General features: G+C 42.5%; 2 protein-coding genes across 12 annotated transcripts in view; both read left to right on the plus strand.

Annotated features, from left to right (window-relative positions):
* Window positions 1-1,068: 1,068 nt before the first annotated feature.
* Window positions 1,069-11,712, plus strand: zgc:163073 (uncharacterized protein LOC100037358 homolog). Its single transcript, XM_017720550.1, has 7 exons — window positions 1,069-1,307; window positions 3,064-3,091; window positions 4,155-4,298; window positions 10,565-10,738; window positions 10,876-10,953; window positions 11,046-11,082; window positions 11,515-11,712. Exons 1-6 carry the CDS (start codon window positions 1,131-1,133, stop codon window positions 11,075-11,077), a joined length of 633 nt encoding a protein of 210 aa, XP_017576039.1. The 5' UTR covers window positions 1,069-1,130; the 3' UTR covers window positions 11,078-11,082; window positions 11,515-11,712.
* Window positions 11,713-18,070: 6,358 nt separating this feature from the next.
* The window catches only part of mapta (microtubule-associated protein tau a), a 47,439-nt gene continuing 43,422 nt past the window's right edge, over window positions 18,071-22,087 (plus strand). For all 11 annotated transcript variants that reach the window (XM_017720526.2, XM_017720531.2, XM_017720533.2 and 8 more), the window contains exon 1: window positions 18,071-18,201. The gene's annotated coding sequence lies outside the window, so the exon portion shown is untranslated. The remainder of the gene's footprint in view (window positions 18,202-22,087) is intronic.

Below are 22,087 nucleotides of genomic sequence, written 5' to 3' on the forward strand. Positions count from 1 at the left end.
TTTACTATTTACAACTTCCCTTCTTTCCAGGAGACTCACTTTCAGCTCCTCAGAGAATCTGCAGACTGCCTCCAAAGTTCAGTCTTAGAAACTGGTTGTATTTCTGAAGTTATCAAACCCATTCAGTGGTGTTGAGGTCTGGACTCTGGGGTGGTCAGTCCATCGTTCAGCTTCTTTGTTTGATGTGTCCGTCTCCTTTTCTCAGTGAGGTTCTTCTTGATCAGCTACACATCCTTTCAGACCCACAGCACTGAGTGGTCTTCTCACAGTGGAAGGATGGACAGAAACACCTGTGGATGTTTTCAGATCTGAAGCAGCTTGATTTTCTCCTCTCTCTCAAAGAGGAAAGTTTTAAGTGCTGTTTATCTGATGGGGGCAGGTTTCGGGGGTACCAGGGTTTTCCAGGTGGTTGTTAGGAGGCCCATTTTCTCTGTAGTTTTAATCAGTTTTTGACTTTCTCCTCAATTCCTTCCTTATGAAAGTGGATTATCTTCTATCTAACCTTCTCGGAAATATGAATAACTTGTACTTGGCCGTTTTGACTGGAAATTAATTGACCTTTCCACTGTACTGTGAGTGTAGGTCTTCTCTAGCGTTGAAATGGTGAGTCATGTAGTTCAACACAGAGGACAGTGGATTGTTTTAATTGTACATTTGGTGTCAGCGATTAACACCAGATCAGTATTATACATTTTAGGAAATTTGCAGACACACCTCCAAAGTTCAGTCTTTGAAGTTGGTTGTACTTTCAGCTTCTCACTACCCGTGCAATCCCAAACACATTCATGTTTCTTTTCACTCAGTACTGGCTTCTTGACAGCTGCACATCCTTTCACACCCACAGAGTAGAGTCAAGGCTGTAAGCATAGCTTCACAGAACCCTGAACACAGACAAAACCAAATACAAAATTCTTTTCCATCACAGACACACGGGGGATCCAGTGTGCTCTTTCCCGTTTTAGAACTGTGAGTAATATTGCCACCTGCCCCTGCTCTGGATGAAGAAGGAGGAGATGAGGTAGAGTATATAACGGGGAGTCCCTCTGACCTCCTACCTCCCCAGTAGGTCTGGACGAGCCCCTAACTGTGCTTCTGCTTGCTCCCTTTTTTTGCCGAATAATCAAACCGACATGGCAACAGACAAGCAGAACGCAGACGCAACACTCAAAGCAGCCACTCCAACACCAGAACCTGCTCCGGCACCGGCACCATCCACGGCTCCAGCAGCACCAGCCAAATCTCCTGCACCTCCGAGCAAGGCTCCTGCACCTCCGAAGCCAGAAATCAAAATAGATCCTGCACTCTTGGTAAGTTTAACAGTGCTTGTGAATTTTTGGGGTGCAACTGAAATCCATCCATACGTCTAATAAGATGGCATTTGTTCAACTGTTACGAATGGTTAATGACATGGCCAGGGCAAGGTGACCTTTCATAACATTACAACATCCTCATCTCTTAGCAAATTGCTGTTGTCGAAGAAAAACCTCGTATCGTTGGCATAATTACACTATGTGTAAATTTCAGGATGAATGGACTAAAAGAAATGACCCAAAATGACCTGGTAAAAAGTGGTTCCATTGACTTACATTAAAAGTAGTTTATTCCTTCTCCTGTAATCATTTTGGAGATACAAGATTTTCTTCTGATAACAGTGATATGTTTGTTGATGTCACATGAAAACCTGTCGTTTATTTCATTGTCCTTTATTTGATTTTAGTTTATTTTATTTTATTTCAATGGCAGCATGTTATGCTGATTTAACTAACAGAAATTTTCCAAAAAGGACATTCGTTGAACCAACATACAACGTCCATTTAAGATTACATTTTTTTTGTTTGCTCGTCCTACCATATACAGTCGCAACAACAAGTACACATATATTTCGCTGTTTTCAGAAGTAGACTTCGAATCTTCGTTTTTTGATGTTTTTCTTTTTTTGACATAATTTGAAAATGCCTTTTGTTCTTTACATTGTGTGTAAATTTCACAATGAATGGACTAAAAGAAATGACCTAAAATTAACCTAAAACTAACCCTAACACTTTGACTTGTGACTTGAAAAGTACAGTATGTTTTTGTTCCTGTAAAGTTACCTTTTTGGCGATACAAGGTTTTAATCCGACAACATATATATATATATATGTATATATGCACAGGGATGCACTGTTGGGAATACATTTATATATAATCACAATCCTTGTTATTATAAAACCATTCACTAAAAGTTATTTTAGATGTTAAATTCAACATTTCAGGACGTTTGTGAACACAGTGGTTCTAAATGATAAATAATGGGCTGCAGGATTGTGTCTTGCTAGAAGCAGTGGCTTCAGCTCATGTTTCTGTAGTAAAGCTAATAGATTTGAAAGAACTACCCCAGCACATGTATCTATCATGCCAATGCACTGCCCATCCAACTCTCATGGGTTATACTCCTAATAGTTATTTATCCAGTATGATTCTTTTAAAAAATGAAGAGTAGATCAGTTAAAATGAGAATCAGATGCAGATCCAGCCCATCAGATTTGAATTGACTTGCAGTTAAAGGGTCATTCATTGCCTGAGCATGTACAGTATGTGTCACTCCATTACTGGACCATGTAGGCATTTGCAATATGGACCCCCAGTATTTCTGCTAAGGTGCTTCAAGTCCCTCCCAGCTCATTGTTCTCAATTTAGACCCCGATGCCCTCTGGGGTAAGCGAGGTAGGTGATACAGTATCCTGCACAGAGCCTGAGAGTGAGGGAATGTGGGAGCTGTTGCCAAGCGTGGGGGACGCATGGCCCACTAGCTTCCAGGCCGTGACCTTCACACGTGATGCCAACATTTGCACTGTCCGAGTGCTGTGTTGGGCTTCAGGGGTGAGGGATGATGGGAATGATTGGATTATGTATCTCACTCGTACCATGTGTTAGTATTGTATATCAGGGTAATTAGGCCGTGGAGGCCGTTGTGGATTTTTAGCTTGCTGTGTTGTTAAACTAATTTGTAGAGGTCATGCTGATGTAACATGAACTCCCTCTCTCTCTCTCTCTCTTTCTTTCTCTCTCTCTCTATTGTAGAGGGAGTTCAGCACAGATCAAATTGAAGGTGAGTAAAAGTTTATCCAAGCACTATCCATTTTTTTTCTGTGGACCTTAAAGGAATCGTAGTAAACAAAAAACAAAACTGCCAACTCACATATACATTTCTTGTCATCATATTTACCAGCTCAGAAACAGTGACAGGCAAAGTCACTGGCGTGTGATTCTACATGTTGTTAAGACTGCTGCTCGGTGCTGCGTCACACTGAGCAAACGTTCTAGCCCATTAGAATAACTGTGCCCAGCCCCCCAGCCTTCATTCTTGCGCCACCGCTCTAACAGACTTGAACGGACAGGATGGTGTAAAACAGCAATGTGATGCAATGAGTGCTGCATCCCTGCTTTAGTGACGCTGATGGTAACAGATTCGAGGGCTAACAAATTTTTCATGTTGTGTTTTTGTAGCACGGCCTATGCTAGCCTGAGCTCTGAGAGGAGGCAGGGTTTAGGGGTTACAGCAACCATAATTCTTTTATTTCCATACCCATCACAAACAAAGCAAACAAAACCAAAACCTATGCTGGCCAATTTTTAGGACAAGACATTTCAAGCTTTTTTCTCCAAAACAAAGCTTTTCAGTTCTTTAGTCTTCAGTCGGCTGCTCGTCCCTGCCTTTCCATCTTTCACCTGAACCGAGAGAGAAAGAGAGCTCGTTGCTCTGCCTCTCGTCCCCACACCTGCTCCGCATCTTGGCCTCCCGGTTCAAACGTAAAGTGTGGTCTAGCAGCCTTGACATGTAACTGGATGCAGGGCGTAGACGGCGGAGCTCGGGACTTGTGTCCCACCTTTGTGCCTCTCATGGCTGCCATCGAAGCCCTCGCCCCGTCTCTGGTGGCTAACATCCTCCTCCCACCATTATTCATGTCCCTCTGTGTTGTTCGGGATTCAGGCCTGGTCTGCCCGGCGGCTCTTGCGGCTGTCATCGGGGCCCGGGGGCAAAACATGAACACAGGGTCTCACCACCATCACGCATCCAGAATATTCCTGAAACTGCCACTCGAGTGAGATCTGATTGGGCAAAATAGATTATATAATTCCTGCAAATAGTCCATCTTTTCTTGTCCACACAGACTTCAAAGAGGCCTTCCTGCTGTTTGCTAAGACGTCTGCAGGGGAGATCTCGTTTGGTCAGTGCGGGGATGTGATGAGGGCCCTGGGTCAGAACCCAACCAACGCGCAGGTGCTGGAAGTGCTGGGCATGCCGAAAGCTGAGGGTAAGTCCAAAATAAATTGATAACTAAATAAAGGGAGAGGAGATCAAAGTTGAATCAAAAAGGAGATCATGGAGAGATCAAAAAATCGGCATCAAGCAGAAGTGCTGTCACCACCTTATAATTAGACCCTGCCTTCTGAGACAATTAAAAATAAAAAAGTATTTATTTATTTAAGTAATTCTAGTGTTTTATATAAATATGTATTCAGTACTATTCAAAGACCACCCTTCATTAAATCCAAGTTATTATATAGTTCTTTCAGTATTTAGTGTGTCCACTTTTTGCCTTTATTTCATCGTCCATTTTCTCTGTAGCTTGTAACTCTGTAGCTTTTTCATCTCCAGTTTTGGAAACTCTTGTTTTTTCACTTATTTTTCACTTTTACTTTCTCCTTCCTTATTAAAGTGAATTATCTTATATCCTTCCCATCTCAAATATTTCCTGAAAAATGAATAAATTGTACCTAATTGCTGTTTTGACTGAAACTTAACAGCGCAAAAAAAGCCCACTGCAACAGCACGATTGGCCTTAAACAAACCCATAAACTTGAGGCAAAATTACTGAGTAAATGTACAGTTAGGCATCTGACCCAAACATGCCATTGCCGTGCCCTTGAAAGTCATGCACATCAATAGTTGCTCCACAAGCACTGCACACAACAATGCATGTGTCTGAGATGCAGCCTAAAATTTCCCTGCTTCCCCAAGGAAGCGTTAGCACTCGTCTGTCAGAGCTTCGATTTATGAGCATTACTGAGGTGTTTGTCTAAGCCACAGAGGCAAGAGGCTGTCAATATCAACTCGAGCCGCCCATCCACAAGATCCTCAGTGATGACAAGCTGCTAAGCCTGGACATACAGTTCAATAAATCACAGCACGGCTCCAGCTTCAGACAGCAGAGCGTGCCAGGACCACCATTAACATCAAAGTCTAGGAAGGCATTTCTTGCATGTACATGGAAACAATAGGTAGCAACTAAATATAACATCTATTGTATGTGGGCTTGAAAAAAAAGGTGTTATGTCTTTTGTTGCATGAAGCATACATAGCTGTTGTGCATGCTCTTCAAGTTTGGGCCTAGCTTAGCTGGTAGAGCATTCTCATCCATCTATTATGCCAATTAGACTCTGCAGGGTACAATACAGCTGTATACATATATATATATATATATATATATATATATATACTGCTCAAAAAAATAAAGGGAACACTCAAATAACACATCCTAGATCTGAATGAATGAAATATTCTCATTGAATACTAACCAATGGAGTCACACACAAAATTAAAGTGGAAAAACACACTACAGGCTGATCCAACTTTGATGTGATGTCCTTAAAACAAGTCAAAATGAGGCTCAGTATTGTGTGTGGCCTCCACGTGCCTGTATGACCTCCCTAGAACGCCTGGACATGCTCCTGATGAGGTGGCGGATGATCTCCTGAGGGTTCTCCTCCCAGACCTGGACTAAAGCATCCGGCAACTCCTGGACAGTCTGTGGTGCAACGTGGCGTTGGTGGATGAAGCGAGATATGATGTCCCAGATGTGCTCAATCGGATTCAGGTCTGGGGAACGGGCGGCCCAGTCCATAGCTTCAATGCCTTCATCTTGCAGGAACTGCTGACACACTCCAGCCACATGACGTCTAGCATTGTCCTGCATTAGGAGGAACCCAGGGCCAACCGCACCAGCATATGGTCTCACAAGGGGTCTGAGGATCTCATCTCAGTACCTAATGGCAATCAGGCTACCTCTGGCGACCACATGGAGGGCTGTGCGGCCCTCCAAAGAAACGCCACCCCACACCATTACTGACCAACTGCCTAACTGGTCATGCTGAAGGATGTTGCAGGCAGCAGATCACTCTCCACGGTGTCTCCAGACTCTGTCATGTCTGTCACATGTGCTCAGTGTGAACCTGCTTTCATCTGTGAAGAGCACAGGGCACCAGTGGTGAATATGCCTCATACCATCCTCATGGAGTCGGTTTCTAACCGTTTGTGCAGACACATGCACATTTGTGGCCTGCTGGAGGTCATTTTGTAGGGCTCTGGCAGTGCTCCTCCTGTTCCTCCTTGCACAAAGGCAGAGCTAGCGGTCCAGCTGCTGGGTTGTTGCCCTCCTACGGCCTCCTCCACGGCTCCTGGTGTACTGGCCTGTCTCCTGGTAGTGCCTCCAGCCTCTGGACACCTATGCTGACAGACACAGCAAACCTTCTTGCCACAGCTCGCATTGATGTGCCATCCTGGATGAGCTGCACTACCTGAGCCACTTGTGTGGGTTGTAGAGTCCGTCTCATGCTACCACGAGTGTGAAAGCACCACCAACATTCAAAAGTGACCAAAACATCAGCCAGAAAGCAGAAAGGTACTGAGAAGTGGTCTGTGGTCCCCACCTGCAGAACCACTCCTTTATTGAGTGTGTCTTGCTAATTGCCAATGATTTCCACCTGTTGTCTATTCCATTTGCACAACAGCTGTGAAATTGATTGTCAATCAGTGTTGCTTCCTAAGTGGACAGTTTGATTTCACAGACGTTTGATTTACTTGGAGTTATATTGTGTTGTTTAAGTGGTCCCTTTATTTTTTTGAGCAGTGTATATATATATATATATATATATATATATATATATATATATATATGTGTGTGTGTGTGTGTGTGTGTGTGTGTGTGTGTGTGTGTGTGTGTGTGTAACGTAAGTCAATAGAACCAGAATTTTTTCCACGTCATTTTGGGTCATTTCTTTTAGTCGATTCATCATGAAATTTACATACAATGTAAAAAACAACATGTATTTTCAAATTATGTCAAAAACTGAAAAAGGACAAAAACAGAGATACAAGGTTTTGTTCAAACAACCGCAATATATACTCACCGGCCACTTTGTGTGTGTGCATGTGTTTGTGTATATATATATATATATATATATATATATATATATATATATATATACAACCCCAATTCCAATAAAGTTGGGACGTTGCGTAAAACAGAATACAGTGATTTGCAAATCCTTTTCAGTCTATTCAATTGAATACACTACAAAGACAAGATATTTAATGTTCTAATGGATAAACTTCTTTTTTTTTGCAAATATTCACTCATTTTGAATTTGATGCCTGCAACAAGTTCCAAAGAAGTTGGGACAGGGGCAACAAAACTGGGAAAGTTGAGGAATGCTCAAAAAACATCTGTTTGGAACATTCCACAGGTGAACAGGTTAATTGGAAACAGGTGAGTGTCATGATTGGGTATAAAAGGAGCATCCCTGAAAGGCTCAGTCATTCACAAGCAAGGATGGGGCGAGGTTCACTACTTTGTGAAGAACTGCGTGAGCAAATAGTCCAACAGTTTAAGAACAATGTTTCTCAACGTGCAATTGCAAGGAATTTAGGAATTTCATCATCTACAGTCCATCATATCACTAAAAGATTCAGAGAATCTGGAGAAATCTCTGCAAGTAAGTGGCAAAGCAAAAAACCTACATTGAATGACCCGTGACCTTCGATGCTAAGGAACTACCCTTGATGCATTAAAAACCCACATCATTCTGTAACTGATATTACCACATGGGCTCAGGAACACTTCGGAAAACCACTGTCAGTGAACACAGTTCGTCACTCCATGTACAAGTGCAAGTTAAAACTCTGCCATGCAAAGTGAAAGCCATATATCAACAACACCCAGAAACGCCGCCGGCTTCTCTGGGCCCGAGGTCATCTGAGATGGACTGACGCAAAGTGGAAAAGTGTCCTGTGGTCTGACGAGTCCACATTTCAAATTGTTTTTGCAAATCATGGACATTGTGTCCTCTGGGCCAAAGAAGAAAAGGACTGTTCGGATTGTTATCAGCGCAAAGCTCAAAAGCCAGCATCTCTGATGGTATGGGGGTGTGTTAGTGCCCATGGCATGGGTAACTTGCACACCTGTGCACAGGATTTGGAGCAATATATGCTGCCATCCAAGCAACGTCTTTTTCAGGGACGTCCCTGCTTATTTCAGCAAGACAATGCCAAGCCACATTCTGCACGTGTTACAACAGTGTGGCTTCGTAGTAAAAGATTGCAGGTACTAGACTGGCCTGTCTGCAGTCCAGACCTGTCTCCCATTGAAAATGTGAGACGCATTATGAAGCGCAAAATACGACCCCGGACTGTTGAGCACCTGAAGTTGTACATCAAGCAAGAATGGGAAAGAATTCCACCTACAAAGCTTCAACAAGTAGTGTCCTCAGTTCCCAAATGCTTATTGATTGTTGTTAAAAGGAAAGGTGATGTAACACAGTGGTAAACATGCCCCTGTCCCAACTTCTTTGAAACGTGTTGCAGGCATCAAAATAATAAAGTATATATATATATATATATATATATATATATATATATATATATATATATATATATATATATATATATATATATATATACATATACACACACATACACACACACATACATATATCCATAAGATGAGCATTGATAATTATGAGACGAATGGACCTTGTGTTTATAATTACTCCAGCTGGTTTCCTAATTTTCTAGTTTTTATCTGTAACAGGAAACTGACAAACACTAAAAAGTTAAGTTTTCATTCACTAGTCTCTTGTTTGAACTCTTCCGTTCCACCTAAAATGGTGCATCAGTTACATTCTGGCACCTCAGACATCATTTAAGGTGGAACATGAAAATTCGAACAAAAAGCTTTTGAGGAAAAGTTTCCTGCCGGACATCCGAGAAAAGCAGCTGTAGCTGAGCAAATGCTTAAAGCAGAGCAAAGTAAGCCTGCGTTTTTGTTTGTATTATATTTTTTAGTCTATACTAAGACATTAACTAGCACAGATTAAGACATTTTCAGCCAAGTTGGTAAATTATTAATTTAATAAAATGAACATAAAATGTTGTGGCTCCTCATATGGATTGATTTTTGTTGACAGGACAGAATGGCTCTTCTTAACAATTGTGTTGCAGACACCTGCAGTTGCCTATTCCTGACAGCTGTACAGTCATCACCTTACCTGTTCCAACACTCCCACCCTGTGGTAAACATAAAAACCTACAAATAACCATTCTAGCCAAAAGCATACTGTCACAACATACTGGCAGTTTGTGGTCCATTAAAGTCCTAGCCTTGATGCACTGATGTAACATTAAATGTTTGACATTTCAGCCTCACTAGAACAAAATTCACAAAACTGATCATGACAATCTTATTTTTGTCTTTGGAAGGGTAGAAATTGACAAGCTAGGGAATGGAATCACATTTTTATTCCCCAGGTACATCTTTCAACCACAACTGGAGCTTGAAATGCAAACACTAGCACAGTGATAATGAACTGAAGAGGCAATGGCGGATAGCAACAGTTGCTGTGCAGTGATTGGAGCATTGAGAAAATAAGGCGGGGCTTAGCTTAGAGCATAACTATTTCCTTGGTTATAATACAGTGACAGCACTCTCAAAAAACTATTCAAAAAGCAAAAGAAAATTTGGCTAAATATTTGATTTGGTAGGCCTGATCGTGGCAGTGTCTCTGACATAAAATGGTTCATTGTAGAGAAAATTACCGACGAGTTTTATATGGAATGTTGATGATGGTAAAATAGTGGAAAAACTGAATAAAGTAAGTCTTTAGGGATCATCTTGTCTCGTTTATGTACCTTTCCACCACGAATAGCCAAATTCCCAAAACCTTCTCAAAATTAGCGTAAAATATGTCTCAGGCATGAGGCAGTGAATTCATAACCAATTCCTGGAATATCTTTTTGTGAGGGAGCTTTTATAGGTGGACGTCTAGTTCCTATCACTACCACTGTGAGCCATTCTGACTTGACTGATTTCCCTATAATCACTCTGAGTTTTGTCTGAACTTTTGTCCACTTTTTGTTCACATTTTGGCTGATTGGCTGAGAGAAAAACTGTAAATTAGATTTTTTTTGTCTGCACTGTACAGTTAAATGAATAACTGAACCATTTACTTAATATTAAGTGCTGCTATAGCAATACCCTCACTAGGAGCAGTCCATAGGTGAATTGAAAGCCTATCCTGTTATGACTATTGGATTGTTGTCCATGTGAGTGCTTGGACAATTCCCAGTTGGGTCTATAAGAGCAAAAAGCAGGCCCCAGCTGAGCCATGTCTGCAGGTCACACCATTTAAAAAAGCTGTTTGACTGTGTTGCTTGTTCCCTTGAATAAAAGTGAAGCACAGTTGTATGGGTGGGTATATAGTTCACTCTGATCTCATGATTCCTGTATTTGTTCTTGTGGTTCAGACATGGACTCCAAGATGATGAACTTTGAGACATTCCTGTCCATGTTTCACAAAGTCTCACAGACTGTAGAGAAGGGCACGTATGAGGACTTTGTGGAAGGGCTTCGTGTCTTCGACAAGCAAGGCGACGGAACAGTGATGGGTGCTGAACTTCGCCATGTTCTTGCTACACTCGGTACAAAACGTCTGCACACATTTTTTGTTTTATTTTTCTTCAATATGTTACAAATAAATTCATTGTAAACTAGTAACTACTCTCCTCTGGTGACAAAATCTCTCTCCCATTGACTCCATGTGTGTTTCTCATGGCAGGTGAGAGACTGACCATTGGAGAAGTGGAGCAGCTCATGGTGGGGCAGGAGGACATGAATGGCTACATCAACTGTGAAGGTAGTTATGATAGCCAGTGCAATAAATGCATCAGTGCAAATTGTTCTTATTTCAAATAGTACATTCATATGTGTCTTCATTTTCTCTCCCAGATTTTATTAAACACATCATGACGAATCAGTGATTCAGGTAAATTCACCTCAAACACTTTCATTAAAGCTCCCACTTTAAGAGCCTTTTCAAGCACTAGCTTGTAAATTTTTGTTCTGCTCAAAATGAGCCAAAGTTGTCAACATTAAAACATTTAGTAATATTTCATATTTTTGAAAAAGAGTTATGATTGCTTTTGTAGTGATTAAATGGAATGTCCAGTCATTTATTTTAATAAAATAGCCATAATTAAGGTCTAAGGTCAGTCACAGCAAAAGGATCATAGTCTAAAGTCCAGGATCAGCTAAAATGTGTTTGAACCAATTCAGAAGACGGCAGCCAGTGTTATAGGGGAGAATGGGGTTGGGTGGCACCATAAGGGGACAGTCATTTTTGTCATTTAGTGAGTAGAATCTGTTCATAGACTCGCCATTGATTCACTGAACACTGAATCAGTTCTCTGTGTTCCAGATTCCTGAGAGTACCGACAGCAGCTGCCTGTGAACAAGTGTGACTGTCATCCAGCGTCACAGAGTTACTGAAGCTTTACAAATCTAATCAGTTCTGGGTAATCAGCGGATGCCCTACATGTCTCGGCCCTTCTGGGTTGTTAAATGTCCATGATTGAAATGTCGAATTAGAATTAAATTTCACTTTGTTTTCAAACTCCGACTGACTTTTCATTTCAACTGAATAGACGTTTTCCTCTTTTCGGTAAAAATCGAATCCCTGAAGTTAAAGGTCTGTATGTGGGTACAAACTTCACATTCCGCTCTCAAAACTGCAGAACTTACACAATGGTTTCATGAAAGTTACTGAATAATTCATGGTAGATACAGAATAATAGGCCTTAAAGTGGTGGTTTGGCTACATGTTCCCTCTTTAGCCTGAATGTAATCAGCCAAGATGGGTTTGGTGTCTCAAGTTTGCTCATGATTTTCGCACTTGAGCTATGAGGCTAATATAGCCAGCAATGAAACTTTACAATCCACCAATTAGCATTGAGCACTCTGCCTATGTACATCATCACATGCTCCCCTCATAGTTGTTAAACGGGAAATTACCAATTTTTTAAAACATGCATAATTAAGTGGTTAAGATATAAACAGAGTCGTTCAGAGTGGTTTGGTGTGAAATGTTCTGTTCTACAGAAACTAACCAAGTCACAACAGTGGTGGTGATAGGAACCAGACGTCCACCTCTAAAAGCTCCCTCACAGAAAGCTACTACACGATAAATGTTTTACAATAGTTTTGAGAAGTTTCGGCCTAAACGTAGGTTTCAAAATCCATTTATGGTACATGCAGGGTGTTGGGATCGACTATATTTTGGGAGACTGTGTAAATTAGGTTTTTGGACAAACTATCGCTTTAAGATTAATAATTACAGGGGATGAAGTAGTTCGGCATACACAGTAGCTCTCTGTAAACTGTTCTCACAGGAGAAATGCAGCCACAGTTGTCGGAGGATAAAACTCTGGCTTTGAATGTGCCAGTTTTGTTCATGTACTCTAAGCTCTGGATACCAGCAGACAGACACATTCCGAAGTCCGGCTCCACTTGACCCATCTCAGGGGGACGTTCAAAAATGTCACACGTCATGTGCCAAGCTTTGCACATTCTCATCCTAAAAAGTACAATACTAATCTGGTGTTAATCGCTGACAGCACATGTGCAATTAGTACAATCCACTGTCCTCTGTGCTGAACTACATGGCTCACCATTTCAACGTCAGAGAAGACCTACACTAACAATACTGTGGAAAGGTCAATTAATTTCCAGTCAAAACGGCCAAGTACAAGTTATTCATATTTCCGAGAAGGTTAGATAGAATATAATCCAATTTCGTAAGGAAGGAATTGAGGAGAAAGTCAAAGAAAAACTACAGCTACAGAGAAAATGTGATTCCTAACAACCACCTGGAAGAGCTGGTCGACCCCAAAACTGTCCCCATCAGATTACATCACAGCACTTAAAGCTTTGATCTCTGAGAGAGAGGAGAAAATCAAGCGGCTTCACCCCAGAGTCCAGACCTCAACACCACTGAATGGGTTTGATTACTTCAGAAAATCTTCTAAGACTGAACTTTGGAGGCATGTCTGCAGATTCTTTGAGGAGCTGAAAGTGAGTCTTCTGAAAAGAATGGAAGCTGGAATAAAGGTAGAGAGTGACTCACTGACTCACTCTTCCATCCCACACTTGGCATTGGGCATGGTGACCTTTGGCTTATGCGGCTGCTCCAATATTGCATTGATCAATGCTTTCAATGGAGATTATACAAACTATGTATGCACAATTGGATGCAATGGATGCACATATAAGAGCTGTATGGATACTTTGGAACATTACCTAATGTTTCTCCAAGTTATTCCCAGGTAAATTCCAGGCCTTTGTGAGCATAGATAATGTTACACTATAGAAGTGATGGTGGGGGAGTGTCTTAACAGCTTAAACTTAAGTTAAAAAATAAAATAGACAGTCTCAGACTCCCACTATTCTCTCTCTCTCTCTCTCTCTCTCTCTCTCTCTCTCTCTCTCTCTCTCTCTCTCTCTCTTTCTCTTTCTCTCTCTCTCTCTCTCTCTCCACAAGCTAATATGGTAGCCTAAAGCTAACATGCTAGGCATAAGGTATCATCCCTGCTAGAAAAAAACTGCATAGATTACCAGCAAACTAGCATATGTTGTGTTTTGGATGTTGGTATGCTGGTCAAGCTAAACCACCACCAGTTTCAATTTTTTTTTTTAGCAGGGATGCTAATCGTCATAAAAAGAGGCAGTACAATATGCTGTATAAAGACTTTCCTGCTGGTTTGAGCCTTGACAATGGTCATTTTTACTAACTCAAATTCAAATTCATATGAGGGCATTCCTTTCTTTTGTGCTGGGACCCATAAGATCCTGGCGATACTGCCGATACAGTATAAAAGGAAGCTTTTCGAAGCTTGAAAAATATTAAAGTGGGTGATAAAAAGGCATCATTTATTCTATATTTTCTGAAAACATGTTTAAGAAGACACTGTAGGCCTGGTGGCACAGGATTGGTGCACTCCACTGCTCCCCTGCACACCCTCCACCCCCCACGCCCACCTGCCTTACACCAAACAGCCCTCACTGCTCTTTTTTCCCTTCCCACATTATTGCCTTCTTGTTTGGGTTGATGACGTCAGTTTCTAGAACGATCCATGAGAATTCAACTGTTCTCCACTGACCTCTACTGGCCAACCAGGGTATTTTAAACAACACTGTGTTCATTATATGTGCTGTGACACAGGCATCATGTTCCTTTTGCCATTTTTCATATACAGTGCACCATTTATATCAACCTGCATTCTCTCTAATGCCTAATGTGCATCACTTTTGATGCCAATAAGTACGTTTTTCCCCACAGCACATTCAAAAAAACAAGAACGGATCCAAACAGGAACCAGTTAAACTGGAATGGTTCTAGCTGGAAGTGATAAGAATAATAACCAAATAATACAAACCACTGTTAATTATCTTTTTGGACATTTGGACTAAGCTATTAGCTAAACACCGGCTGACGTACTGCATGTCTTTGGACTGTGGGAGGAAACCCACGCAGACAACATGCAGACTCCACACAGAAAGGACCCTGGTTACCCGGCCGGGGACTCAAACCCAGGCCCTCCTTGCTGTGAGGCGACAGCCCCACTCACCACACCACTGTGCTGCCCCTAAGGAGAAACAAAAAAAGCCATTTTTTTCTGTCAACTGAATATGAGTAAAAAACACTCTGGGGCTAACATACGTGCTAATAACATTAGCATTAGCTTCCTGACTAGCTTATGTCACCACAGCGAATTCTTAACAGAGTAATACTTAAATATATATTTGTTTATATATTTGCCATAGTTATCAGCACACCACTCTAGCACACGTTCCGCTGTGCTTATTTCTCAGGTAATAGTACTTGGCAACTTTATCTACACTCGGAAGAGTTAAAAATTTGTTAAACTGTTGTTGGCTTCAGCTGCAACAGTCAGCAAAGACAAGAGAACATCCTTTTTAGCAAGTACCAAAAACCATAGAACCGGACCCTTCAGTGCTGGAAGGGTGGCCAATGGAAAAACTACAGTTCCAGTACTTTGTGACCCTAAGTGTCAATCATTTCTAAAATCTGATCAGCAAATGATGATACACAGCAGTGTTATAATACAAATCAATACCTAGTGGTCCTTTAATATCTTCAAATCCCAGGCTTATTATTATGAAGGCCTGTGTTTAGTAAAGACAGGGACTTCAATACAAAATACTTGAGCTATACTTTATGGAGCACCGCTGGCGACATGCGTGGAACAAGATCCTAATGCGTGGCCACGACTTAGTAAGGCATGGGAATGAGATCACGACATACTAAGTCATGGCCATGCATTAGGATCTTGTTCTCACGCTTTACTAAGTCATGGCCATGACTTCATTATCCTGTTCCCACACCTTACTATGTTGTGGCCACGCATTATTTTTATTTACACAGGATGTTGTAATTCTTAGGTTGTGTAATAAAACCATGGGCCCTGGCCATTTAAGAATGAGCACCATAAGTGTGAATTCAGCTCTGATGTTGTGCTACGTATGTCACGTTCCACTGTTCACAACAGCAAAACGTTCAATATCCATAGACATTCCACAACAGCAGGTGAGCAGCAGCTCAGGTTGGAAGCGCCTGTGCTTGTTTCGTCGCCTTGGAGACCAACTCTGGCCAGGTGCTTTCAGCCATGACCTGAGGCTATTACAGGCTGATCTGGATATACACACACCTGACAAGCAGGGAAGGCCCAGGCTAGGGCAAATCCTTTTCCTCATCTGTGAGAAAACCAACTGACAGATGTTTCCCTGGGCTTCTGTCCAAAAGGAAAGAGAGTGAGAGAGCGGGAGAGAGATGCTAACCGTTGCCAGGGGTTCCCAACGTTCTCACAGCAATTTGAATAGTACATAAATCTCCTGGGATCTGCTGGCTGTGCATAATTTCTCAGGCTAGTGGAGGTTGATGAGTGCAGACATAAGGCTGAAGAATATTCACGAAGGAAAAAAGGAACACAGTCGTCGTCTCCAGCTACTGGTGACCATCAACACATGGTTCACACATTCACCCATTGCTGACACAGGCGTTGTACCTACAGAGGTTGTATAATCTCTGCAGAAAAGCGTCGTTAGAACGAGCCACTCTGGAGCAGCCATACATGGGCTAAGGTCACCATGACATATGCTTAGTTTCGGTTAGAGGGGGATAAAGCCCCCCAGCATTGGGCTGTGTCTCAGTGGAGTGCTAAAGCTCAAAAATACTACCTTTTTGAGGGCACATCAGCAAATTTGTTCTGAGTGTTTTACTGCACGCGTCACAGCTAGCCAGCTATTAGAGGTGTAAATCTTTAAGAGTCACTGCTCCTGTCTGTTGTGAACATGCCTAGTCGTCATTACTGCACAGATTTCCTCATTTTAACACAGGAAAAGTCCACTTCTGATGTATTTTGACTGTGGAAGTACATTCTGAAAGACTACACGTGCTTTAAGATTAAGTGACCTTTATTAGTCCCACAACGAGGAAATTTCACCTCCGCATTTAACCCATCCGTGAAGTGAAACACCACATACACTCTAGTGAGCACACACACACACTAGGGGGCAGTGAGCACACTTGTCCAAAGTGGTGGGCAGCCCAATCCACAGCGCCCGGGGAGCAGATTGGGGTTAGGTGTCTTGCTCAAGGACACCTCAGGCATGTGCTGTTGGCTCTGGGGATCGAGCCGGCAACCTTCCGGCCACAGGGCTGGTTCCCTAACCTCCAGCCCATGACTGCCCCCATAGCCCATGACTGTCCCCATGACTTTGGGTGGGCTGATTTAGTTTTTTGCTAGCTGCCGAATCCTTCAAGAGAAAAGGTGATTAGTGCTACATTGCTAATGCTAGCTAGCATGATGTATGTATCACCCAGATAGCAGTCAGGATTTGTTGAGCACCAGTGGTTGTATGGTGTATTTGTGTAAACCATGGTGGGTGTTGTAGTCAGAGAACATCGACAGACAAACAAAATAACTATGTAAATGATACAAAACTGTGAATTCAGTCAAACCAGTGAGGCTGAAGGGTGCAGTGCTGCAATACTACAATGGACAACAAAGAGCATAATGCTGGTTTTAGACGCACCTTGTTCTGATAATGATGGACTTTGGATGGCACAAGCAGGTTAGTAGCTAAATTTACTCTGTTCCATCCGTTAAAAAAACAATTAAATAAATAAAAGAAACCCAAAGAAAGGTTGATGTTGGGTCCTGGTGGTGTCCAATAGACAGTAATGGTATCCTGTGGTTTCCTGATTGGCCGATATCACAGTGTAAAGGACTCCGGTGGTTTCGCAGGTGCTCTGATGGTCTTCTTTCAGTAAGGGTTCTATCTAAGTACAGTTTTGATGGATTTTTCTGGGGCTTTTCAGAGTCAAACGTCATAGTTTCACTTCCACTCTAACTGATTTGTAATGACTCCGGGTTTAGTTCCTCTTTTCATGTGTTTGACCTGATCTGTTGTGTTGTGTTGGAGTTCTACGGGAACTCGGGAAGTTTTCAAATCTGACTCTTTTACTTATAATGGAATATATAGGTTAAAAAAAATGATGCTCTTAAAAAATGGCTCTTCAAGGGTTCTTCAGCAAAGAGCAACGTTCTATTCAGAGCCACGAGTTCCATACTGAACCACTTCTTTGCATGGTGAAATGCTTCTGTTGATTTGGTTGAGAACGTGTTGTATGCGGCTCTATGTAGGCCCTTTTTGAAAATGGTTCTAAACAGCACCAGAAGGGGTTCTTCTATTGTTACAAGCTTCACATCACAACAGTAGAATAACCCTTTTTGTTGCTATATAGAACCATAAACGAAACATTGTCCATCATAACCATTTCAGCATTCAAAGAACCGTTCAAAGGCATGCAAATGGTTCCATACAGAACCGTTCCATTACTAAAGAACCCTCTTTTTTAAGAGAGTACCACACATGTTCACCTCAGCTCCACAATAGTAAACACCATGTGGGCTCTCTAGCGCCACCGCCCACCATCAGGCGGCGGGGAGAGGTACAGCACGCGGCAGTGAGCGCGCTCGGCGGAGAGACTGCAGCTGGAGACACAATAACACAGCGGGCAGCACAGGTAAGCAAACCGGGCTCGTTTTCTCCATATTTCCTCACTAAATCTGCGAAATTTTATGTATTATGTGCTCCATTCGACGCGCGGGTGTGTGAGGCGTCATTCTTGTGTGAGCTCGCGTGTTTTTAAGCGGCGCTCGTCACGTTATCATTATATTTTTAAACATAACCGTTAGCTTTTCAGTAGCTGATAATATATGGATGAATTCGAAGCTTCTAGAAACGAAACGTTTAGAGGAGCCGCTTTAAATAATCCCCGTTAGGAGAGGATTCAGACCGAGGGCAGCAGCCTAACAGTGTAACGGCATTTATGGCAGTAGCTGCTTCACTGCTGCCCGTTTTCCTCTCGTTTCCACAGATACGGCTCCCTTTATGTCAGCTTCTTGTCCGAATTTCGCCGTTCCACCTTAAATAGTGCAGCAGATACGTGCGGGCGGCTGAGGTACCAGAATAACTGTTAGTTATACGCCACACGATTTAAGGTGGAACGGGGAAATTCGGACAAGGAGCGGCAGAATGCAACTTGCTGCACCATTTAAGGTAGAACGGAGGCAATTCGAAAAACAAGCGCCAGCGCCAGAATGTAACTCGCTGCTGAATTTAAAATGGGACGGGTGAATTCGAACAAGAAGCTAGCGAATGAGCGTTTTTACGTGCTCACGCGATTTTCTCGACGTTCGCGTCCGCTATCACCGTATTTTCCTGCTCATTGTGTTGTCTGTTAATGAAAGCCAGCCAGCCTCCCCGCGCAGAGCGGCTTACAAAGACGGCGCATTGCGAATGCATGGAAGCGCCTCAGCTGAATGGGAATCTGGCTCTGCTGGGCGCAGACTCTGTCTTTATTTCAGTGCCAGTGAAGTGCCTTTTAGCTCATTCAGAGCCCCTTTTCTTGTGTCTTTGGTGCTGATGGTGCAGCCATGATGCCAGCTCTCCCATGTGCTGCTCATCTGCCATTGCAGAGCCAAGCCCATGCAACGTGCAGACAGATGTAGCTTTGGAAGAAATGGCCAGCGGATGGTGTGTGATGGGGGTGTCTGCAGAGCACGGCATGGGCTTGGGAATCATTGGCTTGCAGCTTTTTTGCATCTGTTGGCAGGTGATTCCCCCCCCTATTGTCAATGGCAGGTGGCCACCACGACGTCTCCTGTAGGCCTGTGTTTGCCTTAAAGGCTGTTTTGTCTGGGCAAAGGGAGGGCTGCTGGATTTCTCGTCCAGTTGCAGAGCAGAGACACACCCCTCAGTGCGATTTAGGACCCAGTGATCTAGTTCGGAGACGCAGAGAGCCGAGGCACAGTGGCACGCACTGCATGGTGGACTGAGTCGAGCCTGTTCTTGCAGGTCGGTTGGGTTGCTCTCGGTTCAGAGCTGAGCATACAGACCCAATCCCCGGGCAAAGCCGGGGTAATTGAATTTATGTGGCCCGAGCACAGATGTACTACATGTAAGTTAATTAAAACCACCAATTAGGGGGGGTTTTCCCCAAACACCTACTCTAAGCCAATTAGCAGGAGCGCCAGGGGGCAGTTATTTATTTTACATGTAAAATAGCCTATTGTCATGCCACCAACCTGACTCGTTAAAAGAGTCGTCTTTTCTAGTGTAGTGTAATTAATGCCCAGCTACAAAACTGCCTGCTAGGCAGTAAGGAGCAGTTTATTGAGACAGTGCAGTCATTTGCACAGCTGCTCCGTGAACTTTGGGGCTTTGGGTTTAGTAGCTTGTGGTTTCATCGCATCCTGAAGATGAAATGACTTGAGGTTTCTGTAGGATTTTGTGAGTCAGGAGTCGAGTTATGTTATGCAGCTATTAAGGCTTATTAGACCTTAATTGACTTTATACAACATTTAGTTCCGGCCACGCAAGCTGGTTTTTCCCACTCTACTGAGACGCTGTTGCTAAGCAATGACTTTGACCGCTGTAGGAGACGCTCAAGCCGTTTGTACTTCTTACTTTGCCACAAACAGAAAATGGACACGTTTAAGGTCACATTTGACCGACAGCCGATTTGATCTGACTCTGAAAATGATACGACGCTAAATTCCCAAACTGTCCTCACCACTCAGCAGCTTTTCAGTCGGCAGCTGTGACAGAAGAACAGCTAAACAACCTGGAATCAGCCAGAAATGAACACAATACCAATCGGCAAACGTGCACCAAATCAGACTGAGCCATAAAACTGACACAATAAAAAACAACAAAGCTGCTCAGTCGTGACGACAGTTTGGGAATTTAGTGTAAGGAGCTGGAGAACGAACTGCCGGCTGAGCAGTGAGTGGGTGGAGCTCGTTTCTCTGACGTAGTAACAAGCTGTTCATTAAGGAACTATAATTTGGAGGAATAAACATCATTATTACATGACAATTTTCCAACCTTAGAATAAATCAGGCTTTTTTTGTCACTGTGCATTTAAGACATATATCTACACTCTTTAAAAATATGGTTCTTTAAGGGTTCTTTAGTAGAGGTAATAGCTCTATTTGGAACCCTGAGTTCTGTAGATCATTTCATGCTTAAAAGGTTTTTTGTTTGGGGAAATGGTTCTTCAGATTGATGGAGAATATCTTGTGTAAAGTTCTATATGGAACCCTTAATGAACCCGACTCTGTGTGGCACCGAAAAGGTGCCATATAACATATTCTCCATCATTCTGAAGAACCATTTCAGCATGCAAACAACCATTTAAACATGAAAAGGTTTTGAGTAGGGCTCGTGGTTCTATATAGAACCAAAGCCTTAACTAAAGAACCCTTGAATGTTTTAAGAGTGTATGTAAGCTGGGCATTGGATTTTCCACCAAACCGTTCTTTTAAAGCCACACTAAGTGTAGACCCAGTGGGTGGCACGTCCGAACACAACATGAAGAAGGCAGCAAACAGACTGTCAGACTGACCGGCATGATGGTTCTATATAGAACATCCATATGAACACTCAAAGAACCCCTTGCACGATTAAAGGGTTCTTGCATGATAAAAGTGTTCTTAAGAATGTCCTATATAATGCTTTTCTGAAAAGGCTTCTGTATAACACCGGAAAGGGTTCTTCTATTGTTACGATGTCAAACTAGTAACAATAGAAAAACCTTTTTGGGTGCTGTATAGAACCCTTTTCAAAAAGGCACTATATAGAACCATCTATGGCATTCTCTAGCAATCTGAAGAACACTTTAACGATGCAAATAACCCTTTATCATGCAAAGGGTTCTTTGAGTGTTCTTGGTTCTATACAGAACCATTTTCTTTACCGAAAAACCCTTGAAGAACTATTGTTTTTAAGCATGTAGGTGAGCTCTGTTCTGATTGGCTGCCCTGTATTGGGCCTCTTTGAGGAAGCCGTGGAAACACTCAACTTGAGTGGGTTGAGATAAACTGCTGTAGGGTGTTCAGGCAGATCTGTGTAAATGGGTCGGTTTTTGTGACATCACAAAAACAGTGAATTCAAAATGGGGGAGTTTGAAGCTGGACCACCGGACCACATATTTTTTGGAAAGTAAGGGTCTTTGTCTGTCAGCCCTACAAGCCTGAGAAGACAGGCCCACCCCTCACCCCTACCACTTAGCCCTACCCCTCTGTTTTGCGCGTTCATGTCTAGGTGTCCTGATTCTTGTTGAGATATAGAGGTAGGGCAAAGTAGTGGGGCTACATGGCCCTCTCAGCTAAATGTCCTGTTCAACCATAAATAGTGAAGCAGTTCTGATGCACAAAATGTAACTTCTGCACCATTTAAGGTGGAACAGGAAAATTTGAATGAGAATCTGGTGAATATGTGAATATCTGACTTCAGCTTCATATCACTGAAGAATTAGGGGTAGGTGATACTAAATAATTGCCCCCCCCCTTAAAAGCATTTGAGGCCCTAAATGTAAATAAAGCCCAGGAGTGAGGAGCTGAACT

The sequence above is a fragment of the Pygocentrus nattereri genome, chromosome 13, assembly GCF_015220715.1.
Source record: "Pygocentrus nattereri isolate fPygNat1 chromosome 13, fPygNat1.pri, whole genome shotgun sequence".
Classification (NCBI taxonomy): Eukaryota; Metazoa; Chordata; class Actinopteri; order Characiformes; family Serrasalmidae; genus Pygocentrus; species Pygocentrus nattereri.